The sequence below is a fragment of the Brachycentrus maculatus genome, unplaced genomic scaffold, assembly GCF_059751285.1.
Source record: "Brachycentrus maculatus isolate JH-2025_06_01 unplaced genomic scaffold, ASM5975128v1 h1tg000334l, whole genome shotgun sequence".
In the NCBI taxonomy this organism is placed as follows: domain Eukaryota; kingdom Metazoa; phylum Arthropoda; class Insecta; order Trichoptera; family Brachycentridae; genus Brachycentrus; species Brachycentrus maculatus.
In genome coordinates this window covers 523,579-549,467 of record NW_028281083.1, presented here as the reverse complement: position 1 = coordinate 549,467, position 25,889 = coordinate 523,579, and the positions used below count along the sequence as shown (strand labels likewise).

Genomic DNA, 25,889 nt, shown 5'->3' with positions numbered 1-25,889 from the left:
ATTACTATTACATTGATATGATAAGATCATATATTGGAGACTTTATTTTTTATTTAATTTTTAAATACCAATAAGAATGACCGATTCCAATAACTACTATCCTTAAATTAGCAATTATCACTGTGAAGTAAAGTAAAATGCTGATTACTCGAAAGAAGAAGAAAAAATGTTAATTGCGTGATTAAATTTCAAATTATAAAATGGCTCAAATATCTTATATTCACCAACTCGATCTAATAATTTGGCAATATATGAATATGTAGAACTGTGTCGAATACGAGTTATTACTGTATGTTCGGCACACTATGAATTTTTTAGCTATTAGAGTTTCAGTTAAGTATAATGTAACTGAATTATTTGTGAAAGCAAATACATATCCTTAATCAGATAGATTTCAGCTTAAGCTAAAACCACACACCATAATAATTAGAAAGATTCGCTATTATAATAAAATTCCTGATATGTCTATTATGTGTTTGTAATTTTTTAAAAATATATAAATGGGTATCCTTGTCACTCAAGACATGTACAATGTAAAAAAGATCTATACCAATGACTGCCAGAGCATTAAGTCATAATAAAAGTACATATTTGAGGAATTGTGACAGCCACCGCTTCATATTTATATATTTCGAAATTTAAGAAGGAAAAAAAAATTGGGTGGAGTAAATCAATATACTTCAGCAAAAATAAATGTATTAAGGTTTTATAAGGGAAACATTGAATTTAACTATGTCTATAGTTTAATGACAATTAATATTTATATTTTTTATTTGTAATAAGCATAATTAATTAAGGTGAACTATACTAATTCACACATACATATCATTCTATTAGTGTATAACATACCGGTTAAAAAAAACTCTGGCATAGTGATGCAATTCTGTAATATTTTATAAGCTATTAATATTTTATATTTTATATCCAAAATAACAGTTATTTGACAAGACAATTTTTCTCACCACTAAATGAGTTAACTTTCAAATTTAAATATCTCACAAAGATTTTCAACACAATTGTTGCCAGTAATACAATGCTACATATTATGTTCATATATGATCTATACATTTGGAAAGAATAATGAAAATAATTTGGAAATACATATGTAATTTTATATTTGCTTAAAAACTATAATATTTAATTATTAAAAAATTTATAAACAAAAATCACAAAAATCTTTTAAAGAATGTATCAGATATGATCACTAATACCAAATATATCTTAGATAATGCTTTTTTCATCACAGCTTAAAATCAATTCATTGGTAAATTAACAAGCAATATCTTTGTCACTTTATCGAATTAGCAGCATTGGAAGCAAATATTATTTTGTATATAAATCATAATTTTATAGGAACAGTGTGCAAACAACAGAAAAAGTGACAGATTTGTATTTAATATTCATTTAATAAAACTATTTTGTGGTTTTGTACAACTAGGTGGAAGAGGAAGAGAATTAGGATCATAAGTCAGTTCTATAGATGAATTTCCATTTGAAAGCTTCATACACTCTTCTAGTGTTTTGATAAAAGTATCACATGTTGCATTCAGCATCACGGCGGTGTCATCTAATTCCTGTAAAATAATCAGGAATAAAGTACTTAGTTTCTTATAAAGGATACATTCACATGAATTGTATGTAATTCAGCCGGAGGCGGCCGGTGACTGAAATTCCCAACAATGGTTTTCATTTTTCTCGAGCAATGACAAACATGTAAAATTGCATGCAGCCAATCATTTTAAATTGTCTTAGAAAACCCTTCACGAATCCACATCAGCAACAAAATTTCAAAACAAAATACACTCAATCTTCTTCATGCATTGTGTCCTTTTACAGCTAAATTGATGTTTATTACAACATTTTGATTTCTACTAATTTTGAAATAACTATTTACTTTCCGCCCAAGATAGCCGTGTTAACTAGTCACATTAATATGTGTGGGTGTGTGTACTGTTCGTATTAGTAGCGCTAACATAGCATATTACTTTTATCAAATAACATAATGCATTGCTTACGCATCACAGATTATCTTACACATGTTTAAAGTGACTTGTCACCGAGGCACTACGCATGCACCAGCAATGTATAGTCTTCACTGTTCTAATGCATAATTTACCCCTACAATCATATTATGTCTCACTCGTGTCACAGTCCCGAGGAATGGAAATATTCTCATATTATGATAGTATAGAATTATGTGCAAACTAAAATATGCACAGTAGCTCGTTTGCAGAGGTAAAGAAGGTAGTTTGGCAATAGTTCTGGTGGGAACTTTCTTTATAAAAAAATACTGGATTTTAAAACTGAATTACAAATATTGGTAAATTAAATTGAGCAGGACAAGTACTGCATTGCACATGTGCACACACTGAGAAACCGCATGTAAATTTAGTATCAGTGCCACAGTGCTCCCTAAAATAAGCCCTAAAATGGCTAAAACATTGGTTGAAGGTAACATTGTAAGGTATAACCTAAAATGATGAATTCCATTGTTAACAGCAAAGACCACGAAATGAATATAAGTATGATGATTATTTTGCCATTGAATATCAAATTCAAAGGAAATTTTGATGTTTCACATGGTGAATGTTTTTAGACTTTAAATTTATCACTTAAACCAGCTGATGACAGTTCATAAGCCCTAGTAACTGTCTATACTTTTATATACATATTTTTTAACCCTTATCCGCACCCCAATAGTGCATAGGGCACTGCATCATATAAACACAGTGTTATCTGGATCGTTAACACATGAAGGAAAGCCCTCCGCTTCAGGTACCAGTCCAGGGTAATATTGAATAAATATTAGAATGAAAAAAACACTAATATTTATTTGACCCCTCCCTGGGAATCCAACCCGGGACCTCCAGAATGGTAGCCGAGCGTGCTGACCATTACACTACGGAGGTGGACATTTATATATACTTTTTTAATTGCCTCTATTAAAATATTTATAATATCTGTACACATATAATAGTATTGAAGTATTTGAAATAGTACAGTATTGAAATTATATTTTTCAATCGTATTTATTGATATCTACAGCTGATCAAAGCAATTTCAATAAAAACAATTCATCTGCAAAGAAGAATATGAAAATTGTTAAGAATCAGATGTTGTATTACTTATAAAAGACTTATTATTCCAATCATAAAGTTGTATTCATTGATGTCATATGCAATTTTGTAAGTAAAACTACCTATCTAAACTATCTATTTGTAAAAAGTAAGACTAAAAAGTAAATCAATTGAAGCATTCATTAATATGCATGGCAATTGTGAAATGTTCAATAATGAGTGTGTTTGATAGCAGAGATGGTCAGCTGACTCCGAAGAAAGTGGTTGACACAATTATTTCTTGTATGCAGATTGTGAAATACAAAATTGTTATTGTGATTTTACAACACATTCCTTGAACTCAATAAGGTAGCATTACCAAATCAACTAAAAGTGCACATGCAACACTAGTATTGTTATCGATAATACTTTTGAACCTTCTTTTAAGCGACCTAGAGGAAGTATCTTACGAAATTGGGGCTATATAAATTATGATTATTATATTTATGTATTAATTTTAAATCAAACACAGATTTTTTGAGTAAAAAAAATAATCTGTGTTTGATTTAAAATTAATACATAAATTAAAATGGAGTTCTACAAATTAAACGCCAAATCAATAAATATGATTATTATTATTATTATTGATAGGTGCCGTGGCGTAATTGGGTAGACGCTTGACTGTGAACTGGCATCATGGGTTTGATTCCCGCTTATTGCAAAATGAATTCAAGAATTATTTTTCTTCAATTGGTCTGAGTGTTTATGATATAGCTTTCACATCTACCTTCCTTATCCTTACTATCCTACCTGCAGACAAACCTCTAAAATAGAGGATTTGCGGGTTATTCCTTTAAAAAATAAAATAAAAAATATCTTCAATTTAACCTTTATTCACGCCCAAGTGTGCATAGGACACTGCATAGTATTTATGCAGTGTTATCTTTATCGTTGCTTACATGAAGGCAAGATAATTGATCTTGTATTCAGGTACAAGTCCACGGAAAAAATATTAGAGTAAAAAATCACTAGTATTAGCTTTGACCCCCTTGGGAATAAAACCCGGGGCCTCAAGTACGGTAACTAAATGCACTAACCATTACACTACAGGCTGAGATTTTAAACTAGAGTTAGATAAAGAGTTGATTAGGAAACTGGTTTATAATAAGCATACCATAACAATAATAATTATGCTAATCTCACCTCAACTTTGGGACCTTTTTCATTATTGGCTGCATTTTTTAAAGCATGAACATGTTGCATAAGTAAATCACAATACAATCTCAATTCTGATTTTTTGTACTTTAAAGAATCCGGAGTATCATCATCTGCAAATAAATACAATGCATAAGAAAAAAAACACTAGATCCTTTTTTATAGCTGTATATGTATATTTTCCATCCATGGTTAACTGAAAGGAATTGTTTTGTGTAAGTTGTGACAAACAGAAACGATCACGACTAATAAACTTGGAATTATAGAGTTGCTACTTTACAAGACAGAAATTTTAAAGTTTTGTCACATCAGTTCTGAGAAAACTTCCAATCAATAGTGTCTTCTTTTTTTAACCCTTTTCCGCACACGATGGTGCATAGGGCACTGCATCATACAAATGCAGTTTTATCTTGATCGTTAACACATGAAGGAAAGGTGATCAGCCCTCCGCTTCGGGTACCAGTCCAGGGTAATATTGAATAAATATTAGAGTGAAAAAACACTAATATTTATTTGAACCCCCTGGGAATTGAACCTGGAACCTCCATTACGGCAGCCGAGTGTGCTGACCATTGCACTACGGAGGCGGATCAATAATATACTTTTTGATTTTATTTACTCTAAGCTTACATCTGTTTTTTGGACAGTTATAATTACTTCAATAATTCATACTTAAACACTCACTGTTTGATCCGGAGTTAATACATGCTTTGGCTGTTCCTAAAGCTACCAGCCATTGCTGCCGCTCTTGGGAAGTTGCTGCTCTTATATACATGTGTTGTTCTCCAGGAATCACTAAATCCATTCGCGTTGGATCCAACACATTCACTATAAATAATACGTATTACAATTTGTAAGCAATTTGATAACACATAGTGTGTTAACTTAATTGACAGTAATACTTGCCGTTTATCTCACATGCTGTAACCTTTACAGAACCTTTGCATCCTTGATTCACGGTATCCTGAGATTTATAGTACGATAATATTCCGTTTTCCAAAACAAACCATCTTGTTTGCCAAGCTGTATAAAAAAATGTCAATATGTTCTTAAATACACTGTTAAATTAAATGATACATTTTTTCTTTAAACAATACATACCACTCCAATAATTTGTCCATTTCCACAAAACGCCTTCCATAGTTAAATCTTAAACATATGTCACGGAAAAACTACGTAAATATACAAAAACAAGAAAAGCAATATTGTGATGTGAACGCAAGATGACGTTTATATAGCTAATGTTGCCATTCATTTGCCAATTATATTTGTTGTAATAAATTGTTTATGCTTAGTACTTGCTTACAGTAAAGGCACTTGAAGTTATACACAAGTCATTGGAATGCAAGACAGAATCCGATTGGATGAAATTAATTTACAAACAATATTATCTGTCATACGGGGCGTGGTGTCGCGTGTTGTGAACTGGTCAGATTGAGTGATGTTTCCATTATAATTTTCATTTATGAAATTTTAAAAATTAACCATAATCATGACAATGGATTCTTCTAAAGTATTGTTTATATGCTTTTTCTGGACATCGCTATTTGCCTTTTGTATGTTATATTGGATATTATTGTTTGGTTAAATAACATCGTTTTGCATGTCGTCGTAAACAGATTTTTACTGTTGCTTTATATTTTCAGGCAGTGCTCTGGAATGTTACGTCTGTACTCACCAAGAAGATAACGTTGAGAAGTGTCTGAATACTATTAAAACATGCGAGCAAGGCGAAGACGTTTGTCTGTCTGAGATAAAGTGGGGCAGCACCCCTTATTGGTCTCAGGGAGCCCTGAAACAATATTACATATCGAAACGTTGCGCTACGAAAGATCAATGTGTGAGAACTCGGCAAAGAAATATGCAGTATTGTACTCATATTTGGTATGAAGACTGGGCATGCTCGGAATGCTGCCAGGGTGATCGTTGTAACTTTTACATTATTGTGAGTATTTTCTACTTCCCTTACATCATTTACTTGTATGAATACCATTTTTAATGAACTCATGTGCTATGCGGAAAGGTCGTGGAATGGTTAACTTTGCATTGACAGTAGTGTTTTACTTAATGAAGTAAATTAACAACCGCTCAAACTGACAATTTTAATTTACACTTTCAAATGTTAGCCTTGCTTAGTATTGTAAATCTTCTAGCACTTTTCTTATTTGGCCCCTATCCGCACAGCAAAGCGCATCAAATCAGCATAATGTCAGCTCAATAAATTATACAAAGGCAAGGTGATCAGTCCTGCGCAGTTCTTGGATATATGAGTAGATTATATTTGACGGGATACACATCATTCAAGTGAAAACTAGTGTGAAGAATATTACTGCTTTATTGAAAAAGAAATCAAGGAGGACGAATACTGAGTCTGTAGGAAAAGATTAGCAATGGCTAGGGCATTTAGAGTTGCATAGAAACTTGTATTGTGGAACCTCACAAAACGAGCAAAAAAATTAAAAAGTTGCTTTCTTAACAAGCGACATTTCCCATAACGAGTTACAGAGAAAGGGCATGTTCCTTTTGAACCGGGACTTCCGCGCCAGTCAAAAAAATGTTTCGCTTAACAAGTATGATACTGGATCGAATTATGCTCCTTATAAGAGGTTCCACTGTATATTATACAAGCCACTGGAAATTTGTATGAATTATTGAATGTATACTAACATAGACACCAGTTCACCTTTTACTTTGTGTTTTTGTCAAATAATAATTTTTCACAATATTTTAAGTGTCCCTATTTTTTTTAGTAATATTTTTTTGTTTTTAAATAAATATCTTTATTACTATCTAATTTATATTGTTTACATAGATGATCTTATTGTTTGAAATAGACTTTAATCTAAAAAATACAAATAAAACCTTAACACCTAGAATTCGAGATATACCACTTTCCCTTCATAGGATAATGGGTATGTCTTTAAGGCAATGGTAACTATAATATCAGAGAACTTAGTTATAATTTTTTGTTGAATCTATTATTTTCTAAAATATGTATTTTTTGTTACAGAGTGGCAGTAATAAAGTTAAAAGCAGCATTATTTTCCCTATGATACTTTTCTTCCTCATAAGAAAATTTTTATAAAGTGATATCAACCAAGCTGTTGCCTTACTCCGTCCATTTTTAATTTTTAAATATCATGACCGTACCTACATTTTTTTGTAATTTTGTACAATTATATTCTAGAAAAATAGGGTAATTTTTTTGTTAATATTGTCATATGTATCATTTTTTCTATAATAATGTGATGGTTCATATAATTCACAATATGTTCATATAATTCACAATATGTACATCAAACTGATTTTATTGAATGTATACACTTACTTTTAACACATTCATTGTTGACTATGTGATCTTTAATAAACTTTTACAACCAAATCTGCCACTGGCTACCGAAGAGTAGGGTTGTGTTTTATGTTACATGAATTTGCGTAACTATCGTACTTTCTTATTGTGTTTGTGCAAAGAAATTTATATATTTTTATTAATTTGTGTAACACTCATTCCAAATATTTTCACAAAATTAGCATAATTTCACATCAATTACTATGTAATGTTCCGTAAATACTGTCCCGCAAACATTTTCAAAGCTTATGGGCGATTATCCAATACCGTATTATATACATAGATGCAGGGCTTTTTTTAAAACAAAAAAGGTCCCGGAACTCGCTTCATGTCAAGCTTTGTACTGAAACAAAATATATTCAAACATCATTTAAATATGAATTACAATACCCTGTATTTTCATTTTGATGAATTATTTAAATATGGATTGTAATTACGCAGACGCAAACATTGTTTCGTGAAATTGATTTTGAAAACTTAATAAAATTGAAATTTATCATTGAAAAAACGTACCGGAATGCCATTCCACCGCATTACATGGGAAAAAAGCCCTGCATAGATGTATTATAATGAATAAAAAATGCACTTTTTAACATGGAATGTTAAATTTCAAGTAGGTACGCTTGTATTAATATCTTCACACATTTTGTGATCACACATGTGATCACAGATGTAATGTGCAAGGCAATGAATGTGTACATTAATTCAAATTAATACTATAGACATACCATTTTTATTTGTTTTTAATTTTTTATTATCATTATTTGACACTTATTTTCCTAAGCCATTTAATATTTCTAGGATTTTTTTATAATTACGTTTTATTGACATTGTAATTATTTATGTACTACAATTCCATTTTTTTTAATAAACTTTTAACCAAATGTGCCTGTACAAATGATAAAGACTATTGCTTAGATCTGGAAAAAATTGATATTGAATAATAAAAATTATTTTATTATTAAAAATGTAATAAAAATCTTTTTTACCATGATTTTTTTTATTTCATGAACTATGCCCATATTCGTAAAAATAAATTATACCAAATTTTCAAATAATTTATCTGGACTTTCTCTAGCATATTAGATACATATACTTATTTAGTTTATTTTACTACATATTTTATGAAGATATTGGAATAATCCCCTGAATTGTATCATACCATGCATATCGGACAATTAAACTTTTTAAATAGTAAGCTAAGCTATTTCTCAATTTGGAAACAATCACAAAAAACTTAAACATCTTGAAAATTCGAAAATAAATTTTAGAAAAAATCTCTCCACCACTGAACAAACTTTTTTGGATCCTGAAAGGTACTGTCTGCCTCTGTAGTGTAGTGATTCGCGCGTTTGACTAATTTTTCGGAGGTCCCAGATTCAATCCTCTGAAATATTTTGATTATTTCATAGTGTAGATAACGTTAAACTGTGATTTTTCTCGATAAAAAATAATCAACCAAACAAAATCTGACTTTTACAAACTTACAAAACTTTTACTTCCTGACAATATGGATCGACAAGCAGTTTCAAAAGGTCAGTCATTAGGAATATAAGACTAAAGTAATCTCAAATTCATCAATACTTCCGCATGAAATCTATGCCCTGGATTTTGTTGGTTTAATATTTATTTAATATTACTGGACTAGTTTGTGTTATACTGATCCTTTGTGTAATTAACGATCAAGATAACTTTGATTCGATACAATGCCGTGCCCATTGCACAATTGGATCAGAATAAGGGTTGAAAGAAGAAAAAAGTACTGAAAATAATTCTCAACAAAACCCCCCCTCCCACTGAAAATCTGAAAAATTGGGCGACGTCATCTTCTACCGAGTTTTCTATCATATGCAGGTTGTTTGCATTTTTTCTTCACATTTTCGCCTCGTGTTCGATTACCTGTGTAAGCGCCGTGTGACGCAATAAAATTATAAACTAAAATATAAAGGTTATTACTGTTTGATGCTTTTTACCCTTTATTTATTTATCTTTTTTCTATTCGTGACTAATACATGCTCTATGTTTTAATTGTCAAAATATTCAATTGACCTAATAATGACAGGACACAGACAATTCAGCTGTCACAGGTCCGCCCTTTTTTCTTCTTAATAAAATTGTAACTATATTGTACCTAGCTAAACTAGTAGGAAAATGCCTAATTCGTTAACTCGCTATTATTATACGAGTACGTATTTTTTTATCATACTAAATAATATGGAAGGAGGCGATAGACAATATCCGTATATATAATAGATATAACATATCTAGGTGTATTATAGCTGAGCGCATCGGCGTTTTGTTCAGCGATAATATTTCCTATCGGGTTTTCGCGCAGTCGCAAATTGGTTTATCCTATTACTTACATCCGTGGGAATATTTGATAGTTACGTACCTTCCTGCTTTGTCCACATACAGTAGACATGAATCGTTCGTGAATGATCGGATCCTAATGATACGTTCATATTCATTAACTGAGTGAACGGATTGCAATTTTGAGTAAAAATCCGAACGTTCACTGACTCACTGACTTACTGATTCATCGATACACTGAATCCTTGTTTAACTAATTTTGAAAAAGTATGTTTTCACCATAGCAAAATCTTTTGATAACCATTTTTTTGGCTCTTTGTCGTCGATACAATTTACAAAAATAAGGCTGACAGGAAAAGAAAATAACGTTTCATGGTAGCAAAATTACCCAAAGAGTCACTTTTCCTTTCCTTTTTACATTTTAACGATACATCGTTCAATTGATCCGATCCCAGGAAACGGATCAGTCTGGTGATACAGATCTACTGATGCGGATCTTCCGAATGACCGGATCTTACCCTCCTCTGATATACAGTATGCGGGATACTGAAAAGGGAAAGGGATACTTTTCGCAATACGATCCTGAAACGGCGGCGTAGCTTTGCAGAATCACCGTAGCGTTGCGAGTGCTACGACGCCGAGCAATTCAGTGTGCTTGCTCTTTCAAGCGAGATAAAATTGAGAATCTTTCATTCAAAAGACATATCCCCATTTAGAATTTAAAAATATTAAAACAATGATGAAGTATTTAAGATTTTATGGCGTGCTTTTTATATTTTTATCTTCGTGTTGCTTTGACATGGGTACGTACGATTTTTTCTGTATTATTCGTAAATATTTTGATTTGCTTTGGACTAAGTAACTAAAACGTCATTAATTTGAAACTGAAAATATGACAAGACTGTGTATTTCAATTACTGTTCTCAATATCATATGTATGTGTTATCAATTCATCATTAGAGCTAATTATTTATTTAACGAACTTATAAATTCAATCTGCTTGTAAAATTAAATTGTTTACATTTTTTTTAAAATAATATGACCTTTATTTTAATTCTTGAATAAACATTTTTACCGCATATGCTTATCAGGTAGACAATGAAATCCAAAACTTACTAATTAAAAAAGAAAACATTTTTAACAAACAATATAACAATCCTAATTACGGAGGTGGTAAATCGCAGGAGTATGGTAAAAACGCTACTTTGAAATAAATCTCTTAAAAAGAGAGTTTTTACTAATAAAACCAATTACAAAATATTTACATTAATTTTTATTTTTTCATCACCGTGCTGGATATCCAGGGTTAGATTCCCCGTGGGTTCTAAATTAATATAAATGTTATTTCCCTCATAAATATTTATTAAATATCACACTGGACCTGAAGCTCAAGTCTGATCACATTTTCTTCATGTAGGTAGTGAAAAATCAAAATATCATTACTTTGATACTGTGCAGTTGCCTATGCACCATTGGATGGAGATTATTATTTTATTTAAAAATTATTATCAAACCTATATAAAAACTTCTTATAAATATCGTAAAGTAGTTACGACTTTCGTATTCTTCAAAATTAAATAAGAACACAAATTCTATTTTCACAATTCCGCCCTAAAGGAATAGAAGGCGGGATTTTATTGGATTAAGGCCTTACGTCTTCTCACTTCCCTTGTATAGGAAAGTTTCGTCGATACCTTAATCTAATAAAAATCAAAAGGGCTTAAGTTCTTAGATTTTGCTCTGGAATAATCATCCGCGTAGTCTCTGATAAAAGCTATATTCTCGAGTAACGGGCGGTCTAACATATAGAAGGAAAAACTTTTGATCAAATAAAGATCTGAAGCTTGCTACGATTTTCCAGAAGTCTCCTTTATAGAAAACGTTATATTATACTATAATTCAATCGTGAATGGTCTGTTTATCCTTGAAAAATAATAAATGTTTCCACAGCAATGGAAACATTTTTAAATAAAACTATTCAGAACTTTTGTCCTCCTCCATAGTGTAGTGGCTAGTGCGTTCGATTACCGTACTGGAGGTCCCGGGATTGATGGGGGTCAAAATAAATATAAGAGATCACCTTAATATTGATTTAATATTACCTTCGACTAAAACTGGAATCGAAGGACTGATCACCTTGTATTATATAATTAAAAATCAACATGACTAAGATCTAATGCGGTGCTCTATGCGCTGTTGGGTGTGGAAAGAGTCAGAAGAAGAATTGAGATATTTTTGCCAATTGTTTTGATTTATTATAGTCATGGCAGTCAATTTACAATAGTCAACTATGGTATATTTAAATGGTAGTACCGACCCTTGTTACCTACAAATTCACGCCATGAGTCTAAAACTAGGCTGGGATTCCAAAAGGAAAATAACTTTTTTTTTATTATTTCGTATTGTGGATAAGGTTAAACTCTGATTGTACTCGATAAAAAAATAGTCAACCAAACAAAATCTGACTTTTACAAACTTTTTACTTCCTGACAATATGGATCCACAAGCAGTTTCAAATGTCAGTCATTGTCATTACCAAAATAATCTCAAATTTATCAATACTTCCGCATGAATTCCATGCCCTGAATTTGTGTGCATAATTATCATTGTTTTATGAACATAGTACAATAATTATAAATTTTTAAGAAACATATAAATCTCTCATTTTTTAAAACTTGGTCAATAATGTTATTTTTTTATGCATACATCCAAAACTACTAAGCTCTCAATTATATTGAAACATATTAATCAACAAACTTTTTAATTAGTCATAAAATATTAGCAAAACTTTTGATCATACTGAAAATCCATCCCTGATCAAAAGTAGAGACAAGAGTCATAATAATAACATTAAAGATACTATTACCTGGATATAAAATGACGCCATGACGGAAACCTCTTCAGCAATTGGCTCTTAGCGAAAAGGGTTGACAAGGGTATTTTGTATATACAGATCGCTACACCCCTGACATCTTGTCACCCGCTCCGTACCGGAAGGTCCCCAACCCCCGGATTACGGGCCGGTACAGGTCCGTGGATCAAATGGTACCAAGCCGCCCAAGACCGTGTTTAAAAATAAAAATTACGATAAATAAATCAACCATACTCAAATAAAAATATTGATAACCCATTAACGCCGACACAAACCTTTGAAGTAAAATGCGCGACTTATTAAATCAAAAATTCGTACATCAAAATTGGTTAACGATGAATATGGGGAATTTGATGTTTTTTTTTAAATGAATAACCCGCAAAGCCTCTATTTAAGCTTTATGCAGGTAGGATAGTTAGGAAAGGGAAAGTATATGTGAAAAATACATTACAAACACCAAGACCAATTGAAAATTAATATTTCTTGAATTCATTTTGCAATTTTGAATTTTTTGAACACATTTTCTCTCCCAGTATATAACAATAATATGGCACAACTCCATTTCTAGGATGCTAAGATTGTATAATAATTTAGAAAATACTGATAATGTGACCATCGACATATTTAATGATGGCACGGAGAAATACAAGAGGACTATTACCGGATTGGTGAAATCAATTTCAAATTGATTTCATCAATCTGGTGGAGTCTTGAATTTTATACCTTATGTAGCGTAGTTTAATTTCACTTTTTATTTTTACTTCTAATTTTTATTTTTATTTTTCTTACTTCATTACTTTTAATTGTTACTACCATTTTTTTTACAACCAAATTACTATTCTTTATATATGTGTTTAACCTGCACCTTTATTGTTTCTGTAACCTTGTTGTGTTCCCATGTAATTGATGAAAAACATCAAAACTATTTGTATTGCACTGTATTTCGTTTATTGTAATATGTTTTTCATTGTTTGTGAACCGTAAATAAATAAAAATAAAAAAAATTGGCGGGATTCGAACCGCAACGCCAGTTTCGCAGTCGAGCGTCTACCCGACTACGTCACAGACCTGTTCAACTCGACATTGCCAGCACTGAGATTATTTAACATCGTCAGTCGACATTGATATCGTGGTGTGTTCCTCGCTTCGTACAATTTGCCTTTGACTTGAGCTTTGATCTTTCCCGCTTTCCTCCCTCCCATCCTTCTTTGAGGTATTTTTACAAATGTAGAATTTTGTAATTGGAACAATACAAGTTTTGTAATACTTGTATAATTTGATGTTACTGATTTGTAGAATTACCAAATAAAAATAAAATAAAATCATCTAAAATATCAACAATCAACTTTAAGCGGGCCGCGGTAAAATTATTAAACGTTGTCCGGTTCGCGGCTATAAAAAGGTTGGGTACCACTGATCTACATCATTAATTTAGTCTGCTCAAAGACAAAACACACCATGTTGAATCTATAAACTCAAGCATAGGCTTGATAGTCGCTTTCAATAAAAAATAAACCAAAATATATATTCGTTATTTATTTGTTAAACATTGATAATTATTGTTAAATCGCGAGTCCTGTCAAGATTAGAACTCTGAATAATTTTAAAAAACATTATAATAAAAAATTAAACAGGTATTTTAAATTTAAAACGGGTTTATCTTAAAAGTATCAAGCCTAAAAAGGAAAAATACGTTAATTACATAAAAAATAATTTAGACATGATTAATATAGATTTTCTTCTAAGACATACATTGTATGTCTTAGAAGAAAATCTATATAAGAGCAAATTGTATATTTCGTGAGTAAATATCGAATGGTTAAAAGTTATGAAATTTAAAATCGTTTACGCCTAAGCTTCGAGACAATTATGATAAAAACTCCTTTTATAGAAGCTTTTTTTACTAAAAAATATACTGTATATGTAACCATGTAAATGTTTTGATTAACTAGGATTTTACGGTTCCACCTGTTGAGTTTTTTTTCGATATGCTCAACATGTTTTGAAGGTTGCCAAGAGTTTATTGATATCGTAACATAGATGATGTTATTGAGGTGGGAATATGAAAGCCTAATCAAAAAATATTAATCACAACCTATTTGTAGCCAAGCATTTATGTACCCACAAAATAGGCTATTTAGGTTAGTTGCAATAAATTAATGATAAAGTACGTATAAATAATTATTTAAATATATTATTTTCCAAAAGAAAATACTTATAAATAAATACACGTTCACATCCCTGTCTAATTGATAAGTTTTGTCTAAAATGTCTACAAAATTTCCGGACGGAGGCGTTGAAACCGGTCAAAGACAGCGACTGTACAGTATAATACCTCCGGACTATGTCGTGCAAACATTCTCTTACTTCCCCGAACAACCACCTCCCATACTCTCCGCGTATCGATCCATGCCGTATACCACCCTCCTGTCGACCTTATGGAAGTTAATACGTATTTCAAACAACCACCCTTACTTTGTGGTATGGGGAAAATCAAAGGGTTGATCCTTTTGATTTTCCGAACCTATGCACAACATTTTAGAAAGATTTTTACTAGAGATTTACGTCATGGACAGATACTTACGGATATGGCCTATTTATTTTGCTTTATAAAGTCTCTTTAAGAGTTTAGACGGTGCTCGTTTTGCTTTATTTTACTAAACAAAAAAACATATGTAGCAACATAATAAATATTAACGTTTTTCATTAATTGTTTCGGCAGTCACTTTGTGGTAAAATGTATCCAATAGTGGTATTTACTAAGTTAAACTTAAATTAAAAATAAATATTAATATTTTACCACTACATGTGATGTTTTAAATCTACAATATAATAATTTCTGATATTAATTCATTTATATATTAGTAGCTATACTATCCTTTAGGAATCGTACATATTAGCAATATACAACTTACACAGGCTAGTACGAGTACGGTTATACAATCCCGAGTGTCCTCACCTTTGCTGCACTCTTTGATATTCTCATTTTCTTCTCCTATGGTACCTATTATCCTTCCTCTATTTTATTTATCAAATAGCACTAATCCTTCACTTTGGCTCCTTCACTTACGACATTTGCATACCATCAAATATACTCCACCACTATATCCATGAATTTAGACTGATCACCCTGCTTTCATGATTGAGTTATCATTGCTTCGATTCGATGCGGTGCACTATGCTCCACATTGGTGTGGATAGGGATCTAAAGGAAACTAATTCAAAATATCTTGATTTTTACATATGCAAGACAAAACAATTTTATTTTCAAAATATAGTTTTGTCTTTTTTACAGCATTTTCAAATTAAACACGTTCTCAATCATTTAAATGAAGATGAACATCTCTTTAAAAATGATAAAGTCGGTACTCTGAAAGCCATAATCATAATAATAATAATCACAATATGTTTTCAATTGTTTTAGTGAAATGTTTACAAACCAACCTATCATGCTACCAGTGTGTGGTGTTTACCAATAAAGAATGTGGACCTGAAACATTACTGCCATGTCCTCTTAGTTCATCGGATCGCTGTGTTACTAATATAAGTAAAGACAGTAAGTACAACAGTATTATTTTTCTTCTTCGAATACATAATATGCATAGCTAGGTAGCTTTCTCGCTTTTGTAAAACTGCAATAAATACCTAAAATACTTAATGCTTTTTTATTATCAGCATATTTACCGTCAGAAATGACTCTACGAAGCATATCAGGCAAGAGTCTTCGAGATAGAATAAGAAACGCCAGGATCAGGGAAATATGCGATATCGAAGATGTCCTTTGGTTGGGAAGGCAACGAAGGAGAAAATGGTATGCACATGTGAGGAGAATAGAAACCATCCAGACTCCTCCACATCGCACTGTACGGGCAACCCCATGGTAGTCGACTCCCGGGCAGACCACCAAAGAGATGGGTCGATAGCTGGGAATCGACATCGCAGGAGGCTAATCCCTCTTAAAAACAGGCGACAAGGCCTACACCTAGATGAAGAAGAATACTTTTACCGTTATAATTAAGAATAATGCATGGGAAATCCCGGTGAAAACGCATATTACATTTTTAATGTTTTTTTCTTCTTCTTCTTTATGTTCCATGTCAGGTCCCCCTGACGTCGACCATTATTTGATAGTATGTATCCCTACCTTGGCCAAATCAAAACAGCACTCAAATGTTTTGATCCCCATCCAATCTCGTATATTTCGGAGCCAAGAGGTCTGCCTTCTGCCCACACTTCGTCGACCTGATTTCTTGCCTTTTATAGTTACTAGTTTTTTTTTTTGTTTCTTGTACCTTTCCCAAAAGCCATCTAACCATGGATGACGAGACCAAATAAAAAAATTATTATCACACCTCCAACATCGATTCATTTATGGGTATTTTTTATCCCTTCAGTATAATTTCTTAGGTTACGCACAGTTATACATAATTGATGATATTAGTTGCGTAATTTTAATTCTTTGTAAAGGGATTTCCAAAATATATACGATAAATTGGTAGGAGGACATTATATTACACGGCTTAACCCAAAAACATGCGTATTATTATCTTTGACGGTAAAAAATCTTCACATTAACTTATTGTGTTTTATTTTTAGAAAAACTAGGTTTCACGTTGAAGCGAGAATGTGGACTCGGCCCTTGCAGTTTCGATGACGAAGAAGCCAATAAAGGACTAGGATGGGGAACATGCGACAAAACTAAGGAGGAGTATTTCTGCGTATCCTGTTGCAAGGAAAGTGGCTGTAATAAAAGTGTCGCACATCGAATAATCACCCATCCTTTTTTGATAATGTACTTATACTTACAAATATTTTTTGTACTTAAATAGATAATTATATTAAACAAAATCTGATACCTAAATGCCTTTTTTTATTATCCGTAATTTATTCAATTTCATCAATTAAGAATGATGTAACATAACAAACAGCATTTACACATCGCTCACCCCTTTCAAGAACGTCATAAATAAAAAAAACTTGATTTTTCAGGAGAACTTTTTTAAAGTTTAAAAATATAACACAATGTATTAAAAATAAATATCGAGCCACTTATTGAACTTTTTACTGTGCAACAGACCTTTTTAGGTAAAACCTGAAGGTTTCTTCTCCATTTAAAAATATTTAGTATTTTTAAAAAATAATTCAACAATACCTTTTCTTCAAAATGCAAAAACAATATTTTCTGCCCTGTAGCGGGTAAATATTATGTTAAAAATATGCCTCTTTTGCTGGGATATAGTACATTTTCTGGGCATTCCGAAAACATGCACAACTGAAAATTGACAATTTTTGATTTATGACGTTCGTGAAAGGAGTGAGCGACATATTGACTTTGTTTTTTTTTTGTCAAAAATTTTATGATGATATCAATGTTTTAAAATATACTCATTTTCCTAAAACACATTTTGGTACTACCGAGAAATAAAGTTCCATCTGCAGAATAGCTTCTTCAAATGAAAACCAGATGGAAATTTGTCTATTTAAATAAATATAAAAAAATATCTGTTTCCGCTATTGGTTTTTGATACACGGGGGTAATCCAAAGAGATACGGTAATTTCCTGGAGAATTCATTTTAATTAGGTAAGTGTAAGTAAAGACATGGTGACAGGGACTGCCTAATAACTTTTTTTATTGGAGTTTTCGTTACGAGATCAAATATTAACAGAATTTGCGAATACGGATATTAGAATACTTTCCACATTGCGGATATTTTCCAATGATTCTAAACTTTTTGTATCCAAGCATTGACAACACGATTCAAAGTTCGATTGTAATCAAACTTTGTAATGAGAGGATTGTTTTTAATTGTATGCATGTTTTTGGGACTGATTGATTATTAAAACAATAAAAAATTATCCACTATCACTAAAAACGTAATCCACCGTAATGACGGCGAAAACCTTTATGCAAAATAAATAAAAATAAAAACACATTTTTACTAATACTTGATATTGATTTTAACGCATCGTATTTACGACCCGCAAGAATCAATAGATTTTTATATCGTATAAATAAAACAAAGTATATATTATTTTTTGACATCTCATCAAAGATGAAGAAGAATATGGAAGTATGGGCATTCACGGGGCTGACGACCGCCATGGGCTGGTTTAAGTGATCACTTTACACACGTGTAAAATTCACCAATTCTGCCCATTATTGACAACCACACTACTCAAATTCTTGGAAGTATATATATGAACCAATTTTGATACATTGTTCTTGAATCACTAGAACTTCACTAGAGACATCTATTGGTGAGATGAAAAGAAGCATTTTATTGAGCAGAAACTATTTTATTAGTATGTGAGGTCCGAATCCTGGATTATAATCACACACACACCCAAAATGTGTAAAACAAAGTACAAAATGTTGTAAAACATTCAAAATGTTTTAAAACAAAGTACTTTCAGTTTGTTTTACACTCGAAATACTTTCAAAGTACTTTGTTTTACACTCAAAATGTTGTAAAACAAAGTACTTTCAGTTTTTTTTTACCAGTAAGCGCATTCACCCAAGGCCCGGATTTTATTACAATAAATATTATTGCTTAGTTCGTGTTCTTTTTTCTTGCAAATTCGACTTTATTCGTTGTAGGTATATGTGTATAATAAAAAAAATATTAGGTACATTATACTACCCTTGCGTGTTGATGAATACTGAGATTTCAATAAATAAAAAAAAACAGATTGTTATCATAATAATGGCATTACTAAATCAATTATTTCATATCATTGTCCATTGTTGTATTGTGCCAGTATATTTAGAGCTTCGAAAAGGAACTGAGCTTTTGTGGTCAAATATTAATTTTGTAAAAATATACTCTAAATTTTCAAATTATTACAAAATATATTTCATTTATCAACGATGACTTACGTTTACAATTTTTGTTTCTATTTTTCTTTACGACTTGGCGCCATTATAATTGGAGTGATTTCTTTGGTAAAAAAATATTAACTAAGCTACATTAGTGTATCGTAATTTATTATTTTATTTTTAATAAAAAAAAATTTGTTTGTATGTTGAACATAATTATAATATTTTAAATGTATTCCTTATTATTTTTATATTTATATATTTATTTGCACATATAGAAATATAAACCTATGTCCAGTATGAGAATAAAAAAATATATATTTTTTTAGAAAGTAAAAAATGAGTCCGCCTCCGTAGTATAATGGTCAGCATGCTCGGCTACCGTTCTGGAGGCCCGGGTTCGATTACCAGGGGAGTTTAATAAATATAAGTGATTTTTTCACTCTTATATTTATTCAATATTACACTGGACTGGTACCTGAAGTGAAGGGCTGATCACCTTTCCTTCATGTGTAATCGATCGAGATAACACTGCGTTTATATGAAGCAGTGCCCTATGCACCATTGGGGTGCGATAAGGGATTTATCAAAAAATAATACTTAAAAAGTAATGGTGATTGTACATAAAAAGTTTCTGCTTAACACGATATCTTGAATAATTTCAGCTCCAAGGTATTTTCATGGTCATCGCCCTTAGTATTGGAATTAACAATTTGCCAGCTATATCAAACCAAATAAACACTTGGAGTAAAGAAAATAATTTAATTTTTGCTACTTCTATGTTCAAAGCAGTTGAAACGGGTTCGTAGCTATACTTTGAATCAATAATTGATAATTTTCCTTTATTTAGTCTTCATGATTACTTACATAATATTTGACAGGATATTACCTGTTTTCCTGTTTTCAGATCCAGAAAAATACGTAATGGCGCTCCTGGCGTCAACTTCATTTTATTTACTTACATGTATATCGTTAATTTATGGTGCATACGCTGTGAGTACTGATTATCAAACGTCATAAAAATATTTTAGGTGTCCTCAGGAAAGGCATTAATTACAGTGAGGATACGAATTATTGAAACATGCATATTAAAATAATAAACAATACTTGGTTTGATTTATATTATGTGCTCATTCATGATTTTTAATTAATTAAATAAGTTTTTCATATTTAAAAAAGAACATACAGTACCTGCATTTTATTTCAACAAACCGAATCTTGAAAATCCAACTATTAAAGCTACTATCATATTTAAATTATAACTGTTTAATACTTAAACTGAATATTTATTTGTCGTTGTTTATCATACTGAATAAAGGCAGGGTGTATCAATTTGTAAATTAAAAAAGAATCTAAATAAATTATTTTATTTTAGTGCAATACATATATGATGTATCCTTACCTTGGCTGCGAATTCCTAAGAACATCTACACTGATTGCTTTACATGTTATGGCAATGATGCTCATTAAACAAAACGTGATTAATTTAGGTCTGATTATTGGACTTACCGTGTTTGGGGGATTCTTACTTCGTAAGTAGATATTGAGTTTACAAGTCTGAAATAAGTCTGTTACTTATATAATATTAATAGGCTGTTACTTTTTCAGTTGGTCTTATCTACATGTGGGTTTGTATTTACAGTCTAATAAAGCTTATAAACCAACTGATGCGGGATGTTGAAATAGAGAAATTATCAAATATACCCAAAATTACACCGATATCCAATATTTATTCCGACAGAAATCGAACCATTTTTAGCAACTAAAGAATAAACGAATAAATAGGAGGGATCTCTTAATGAAGAAAACATTTTAAATAATAAAATAAAAACAAATTTATTCCTTTGTGAAATACTTTATATATAAAGCAAGAATATAATTATTAGTTAGATCTTCTATAGTGATGATATATAATAAGGTCTTTTCATATGATACTTTTCTGTATTCGATACATTGAAATACTGTAATTAAATATAGTACTGAAAGTCAAACTGATGTCATTTTTATACCTATTGATAATTGAAATTACATTACTTTTATCATCATAATGTATACAAACGTATGTATTTCATATGAATTAACATAATAGATATTATATTGATTCCATGAGGTCACGTGAACAAAAAGCAACAAGTATAACTATAAAATAAATGCGTACATATGTATATATTATATTATTATACTTTGGGACCCTTGCCAAAACAAAAACAAACAAACGAAAAATCAATATTTTATTTTTATTTTACGAACGATACAATATTACTAATAGATTCAGTATATTGATACTTATCATCAGGCATTTCACTGATATCGACCAGTTAAAGGTCAAGACGCCAAATAAGTTTAAATATCAGGGCTGCTGCAATTTCTGTGGACCCAGGAATTTTACTCAAGATTGCCTAGTCAAACGTAGGAAGGAGACATAGCCTTCGGCCTCCAATATAACGGCTTAGTTAAGATGGAATAAATCTTTTGTTTTTATTATAACGTAGAATTTTACATTTTAAAGATAACAATTTTACGTTTTAGGCATTATTTTTTTAAATATTGGCGGCCATTGCATAGACACGTTACCAATTTGTTCATTTACTCTTTGTTTTCTGCAACTCTATGGTGATATCATCTCCATTCTGTCATCTAGTTCTGTCAAATGTAATTTTGACGTTTGTTCGGTATGCTGGAGGTATTAAACGTCATAATAGAGAATGGAAGTCGTGTAATTGTTTCTATTTTCTTAAAAATCCAATCTACGATATAATTTTCGAAATGTATACATTACTCCATGGTTTTTACAAATATGTTGTACAAAAAGATGAGTATTGCATACTTATTTTAGGCCTCGATAATGCAGGGAAAACGGTATGTAAAATTAGTTTAAAATACTTAAAACTTGGTTTTGTTTGCAAGGATTTAAATATATTTTTTGATAATAACGTATTTTAGACCTACTTGGAAGCTGCCAAAACAAAATTTTCCAAAAACTACAAAGGAATGAATCCAAGCAAAATAACAACAACTGTAGGATTAAACATTGGTAAAATATTAGTTTCTGGAGTGCAGCTCAGTTTCTGGGATCTTGGAGGGCAAGAAGAGTTGCAATCTCTATGGGATAAGGTGGGATAAATATTTTTTCATTGTAAATTTTAAATTGTTCTTTGAGCGTATGATTTTTGCAAAATTTTAGAATAAACCTTTAATATACTTTTTTGCAGTATTATGCAGAGTCCCATGCTGTTATTTATATAGTGGATTCATCTGATAGGGACAGAATCTCAGATTCCAAAGCAACATTTGGTAATTATTATTGAATACAATATATATACACATTGTGATTTAATTTTTGCACTCTCCTTTTCAAACCTTATCCACATCCGATGGTGCATAGGGCACTGCTTCATATAAATGCAGTGTTATCTTGATCGTTAACATCTGAAGGAAAGGTGATCAGCCCTCCGCTTCAGGTACCAGTCCAGGGTAATATTGAATAAATATAAGAGTGAAAAAATCACATATTTATTTGACCCCCCTGGGATTCAAACCCGGGACCCGGGACAGTACGGCAGCCAAGCGTGCTGACCATTACGCTACGGAGGCGAGCAAAAAACTTTTCCACTCTAGTTCACAACTATGTTTAAATACTAAAAATATATTTGAAACAGTAGAATAGTTTAAAAGTTTAACATTGGTGGTTTGTATTATTGGGTTGCCTGTTTTTCATTTCATCACAATACTGCTCAGCTAAATAAAAACAGTAATTACACCAAACACAAATAAAAAAATTGTTAAATTAACAGTGTGAAGATATAGTAAATAACAATATAAGTATATCATTATTTTGTTATATTATAAACTATAAGTGCCTTATGGATAACTAGTACTTTTTCAACTACCCGAGCGGTATAGTATTCATTACTTTTTCTTGGTTTATATTTCTTTCCAGCTAAAATTTTTGATGTCAAATTGTCAAATATATTGGGAGCTAAAATGTGCAATACACAACCAAATATGTATGTGCACTAACTGGCGTGATAAGCTTTAAATTATTGAATTAAAAAACTGAATTCAGTAATGACTTATTTTAAAGAAGTCGTTATAATTATTTTTTATCACCCATATCTGTAAATAATAAAATATGTTATAATTCGTGTTTTAAAGTTTATCACAGGCAACTTTTTGTACACAATAAACAGTGAAGCAATATTGTTATCTTAAATACAAGATTTGTGAATAAATATTTTTATTATATATTCGGTAAATTTCTTTAATTGCTATTACCATTTTCAGATCGTATGATTTCATCAGAACATCTTAAAGGTGTGCCTTTACTAGTTTTGGCTAATAAACAAGACATTCCAGATTGTATGGGCGTTCATACAGTCAAACCCATATTTAACCAGAATGCACATTTAATAGGCGCCCGGGATATTATGCTGATGGCTGTATCAGCTCTAACTGGGTAATTTATTATTATGTTTATTTATTGGAGTATTAACAGCGTGATACAATATCAATTTTACCTAATCACTAGTTTAGTTTTACAAATCATTTAGTTGCATGACTTTATCAAAATGGTCAACAGGTCTTTACCATAAGTAATATCAAAGATTTTAATACAAATAGATGTACTCTATACAAAATATTGTGGACATTTACAATTTTCATATCAAACCCTTATCCGCACACCAATGGTTCATAGGGCACTGCATCATCAGTGTTATCTTGATCGTTAACACATGAAGGAAAGATGATCAGCCCTCTGCTTTAGGTACCAGTCCAGGGTAATATTTGATAAATGTTACAGTCAAAAAATCATTTATATTTATTTGACCCCCCATGGGAATCGAACCCGGGACCTCCAGAACGGTAGCCGAGCGTGCTGACCATTACACTACGGAGATGGAGGCTAATTTTCATTCACTAATACTATTGATACTTGGATTTTTCATTATTTTTATAATTACCAAACAGGTTTATTAATTACGAAAGTGGGATAACATTTACACGAAGACTTGCTTTAGTGAATTTAAAAATAAAACAATTAGACAACCATATTGACATGTCCCACTCTAATTGGTATTTGGTTTATCCCGTTTCTCTATAGTAGTTAAATTGCTAAAATTAAATTCATTGACAGGCAAAAACTATTTTTATAAAAGCTGTAAAGATTTAATTTGATATTAATATTATGTTTATAGAAAAAGACATTGTCATTTAAAAAGTATATATTTTTATACAGTCCAATGTTGTTTAAAAAAAGGAATAATTATAATAAATTATAAAATTATTTTTTACTATTCTTTAATAATTAAGTTCAGTATGTACGAGGACGACTGAAAAAGGCACGCTCAGATCAATGAGAACCTAAAATCTGGCGGTGTCAAAAGTCTGCGTAATCGGAGGGCGTGTATGACTAGATGTATGGATGTGAGGAGGCGAGGAGTGTATGTCAGGACAGAGGAGTGTGGCGTTCCATCCTCTCTGCCTACCCCTGTGGGGAAACGGCGTGATGGTAGTAGTAGTAGTAGTAGCAGAGTATGCCTTTCTCGTTCAGATGTCCTTGACAGTTAATGCATTTTTTCGGTTTTCATCAATACTTTCAGTACTCAATGTCATATTCTCACCTGTTTATTCTAATATTTATTCATGGAAACCATACAGTAAAAGCTAGAAAACAAAACTAAAGGATTAGTCTTGGATACTACAAACACTCTGATTAATTCAAATTTATATATTATATATTTTTCTTTTGATTATTACAGTGATGGTGTTGATGAAGGAATAAGATGGCTCGTAGACTGCATTAAAAGAAACAAACTGCACAGGCCTCCAAGAAATCAAGATGATTTATTATGACTGTAAACAACTTTTTTATTTTATTTCAAGTATTATTTACCTGTATATTTTCAAAATAAATATTTGATTAATATATATTTTTATTATTCTCCCTTCTCCATCCATGCGTGTTGGATTATAAGATTGATACAGTGTTATCTTGATGATACATTACATGAAGATAATGCCCCCAATGTTAATAAAATTCAATGGCAACATTTAAAATTATTTTAATTAAAATGACTTGTTTTCATTTCAAATCAAACCCAGAACCTTTAGCTTTGGGACTAAATATATTAGCTACTACACTACACATGAGGCTAACACTTTACCTAGTCTTCGTATTTTTATCTTCATTCAATTTGTTTTCAGTGTAATAAATACACAAAGATAAAACAGTTTTTTTCAGTTGTGACGCATTACTTGTACGAAGGGAA

General features: G+C 31.2%; 5 protein-coding genes across 5 annotated transcripts; 4 read left to right on the top strand and 1 right to left on the bottom strand.

The window, feature by feature from the left end:
• Positions 1 to 765: 765 nt before the first annotated feature.
• Positions 766 to 5,510, bottom strand: LOC148304098 (pleckstrin homology domain-containing family A member 3-like). The gene is made up of 5 exons (XM_088268868.1): positions 5,373 to 5,510; positions 5,178 to 5,294; positions 4,956 to 5,099; positions 4,260 to 4,384; positions 766 to 1,574 (listed from the first exon to the last, which is right to left on the bottom strand). Exons 1-5 carry the CDS (start codon positions 5,410 to 5,412, stop codon positions 1,401 to 1,403), a joined length of 600 nt encoding a protein of 199 aa, XP_088124994.1. The 5' UTR covers positions 5,413 to 5,510; the 3' UTR covers positions 766 to 1,400.
• Positions 5,511 to 5,664: 154 nt separating this feature from the next.
• cold (coiled) lies at positions 5,665 to 8,096 on the top strand. The gene is made up of 3 exons (XM_088268841.1): positions 5,665 to 5,827; positions 5,918 to 6,216; positions 7,282 to 8,096. The coding sequence occupies exons 1-3, from the start codon at positions 5,764 to 5,766 to the stop codon at positions 7,354 to 7,356; spliced, it is 438 nt and encodes a 145-aa protein (XP_088124967.1). The 5' UTR covers positions 5,665 to 5,763; the 3' UTR covers positions 7,357 to 8,096.
• Positions 8,097 to 10,533: 2,437 nt separating this feature from the next.
• Positions 10,534 to 17,663, top strand: LOC148304096 (uncharacterized). The gene is made up of 3 exons (XM_088268887.1): positions 10,534 to 10,733; positions 16,227 to 16,358; positions 17,399 to 17,663. Exons 1-3 carry the CDS (start codon positions 10,667 to 10,669, stop codon positions 17,629 to 17,631), a joined length of 432 nt encoding a protein of 143 aa, XP_088125013.1. The 5' UTR covers positions 10,534 to 10,666; the 3' UTR covers positions 17,632 to 17,663.
• A 2,008-nt stretch (positions 17,664 to 19,671) lies between these two features.
• LOC148304095 (uncharacterized) lies at positions 19,672 to 21,386 on the top strand. The gene is made up of 5 exons (XM_088268885.1): positions 19,672 to 19,746; positions 20,286 to 20,421; positions 20,528 to 20,613; positions 20,996 to 21,152; positions 21,229 to 21,386. Exons 1-5 carry the CDS (start codon positions 19,672 to 19,674, stop codon positions 21,384 to 21,386), a joined length of 612 nt encoding a protein of 203 aa, XP_088125011.1.
• An 868-nt stretch (positions 21,387 to 22,254) lies between these two features.
• On the top strand, positions 22,255 to 25,546 carry Arfrp1 (ADP-ribosylation factor related protein 1). The gene is made up of 5 exons (XM_088268896.1): positions 22,255 to 22,479; positions 22,564 to 22,734; positions 22,833 to 22,914; positions 23,905 to 24,076; positions 25,380 to 25,546. Exons 1-5 carry the CDS (start codon positions 22,387 to 22,389, stop codon positions 25,471 to 25,473), a joined length of 612 nt encoding a protein of 203 aa, XP_088125022.1. The 5' UTR covers positions 22,255 to 22,386; the 3' UTR covers positions 25,474 to 25,546.
• The last annotated feature ends 343 nt before the right edge of the window (positions 25,547 to 25,889 follow it).

Bases quoted from the DNA above. Each gene is read 5' to 3' on its own strand.
- cold (XM_088268841.1), top strand. From the start codon at position 5,764: ATGACAATGGATTCTTCTAAAGTATTGTTTATATGCTTTTTCTGGACA. The intron at 5,828-5,917 runs GTATGTTATATT...TTATATTTTCAG, and splicing joins GACATCGCTATTTGCCTTTT to GCAGTGCTCTGGAATGTTAC. The intron at 6,217-7,281 runs GTGAGTATTTTC...TTTTTGTTACAG, and splicing joins GTTGTAACTTTTACATTATT to AGTGGCAGTAATAAAGTTAA.
- LOC148304096 (XM_088268887.1), top strand. From the start codon at position 10,667: ATGATGAAGTATTTAAGATTTTATGGCGTGCTTTTTATATTTTTATCT. The intron at 10,734-16,226 runs GTACGTACGATT...CAATTGTTTTAG, and splicing joins TTCGTGTTGCTTTGACATGG to TGAAATGTTTACAAACCAAC. The intron at 16,359-17,398 runs GTAAGTACAACA...TTTTATTTTTAG, and splicing joins TACTAATATAAGTAAAGACA to AAAAACTAGGTTTCACGTTG.
- LOC148304098 (XM_088268868.1), bottom strand. From the start codon at position 5,412: ATGGAAGGCGTTTTGTGGAAATGGACAAATTATTGGAGTG. The intron at 5,295-5,372 runs GTATGTATTGTT...TTTTTTATACAG, and splicing joins ATGGACAAATTATTGGAGTG to CTTGGCAAACAAGATGGTTT. The intron at 1,575-4,259 runs GTGAGATTAGCA...ATTATTTTACAG, and splicing joins AAAAAGGTCCCAAAGTTGAG to GAATTAGATGACACCGCCGT.
- LOC148304095 (XM_088268885.1), top strand. From the start codon at position 19,672: ATGACTTACGTTTACAATTTTTGTTTCTATTTTTCTTTACGACTTGGC. The intron at 20,422-20,527 runs GTTCGTAGCTAT...TCCTGTTTTCAG, and splicing joins GTTCAAAGCAGTTGAAACGG to ATCCAGAAAAATACGTAATG. The intron at 21,153-21,228 runs GTAAGTAGATAT...TTACTTTTTCAG, and splicing joins GTTTGGGGGATTCTTACTTC to TTGGTCTTATCTACATGTGG.
- Arfrp1 (XM_088268896.1), top strand. From the start codon at position 22,387: ATGTATACATTACTCCATGGTTTTTACAAATATGTTGTACAAAAAGAT. The intron at 22,480-22,563 runs GTATGTAAAATT...AACGTATTTTAG, and splicing joins TCGATAATGCAGGGAAAACG to ACCTACTTGGAAGCTGCCAA. The intron at 22,915-23,904 runs GTAATTATTATT...TACCATTTTCAG, and splicing joins AGATTCCAAAGCAACATTTG to ATCGTATGATTTCATCAGAA.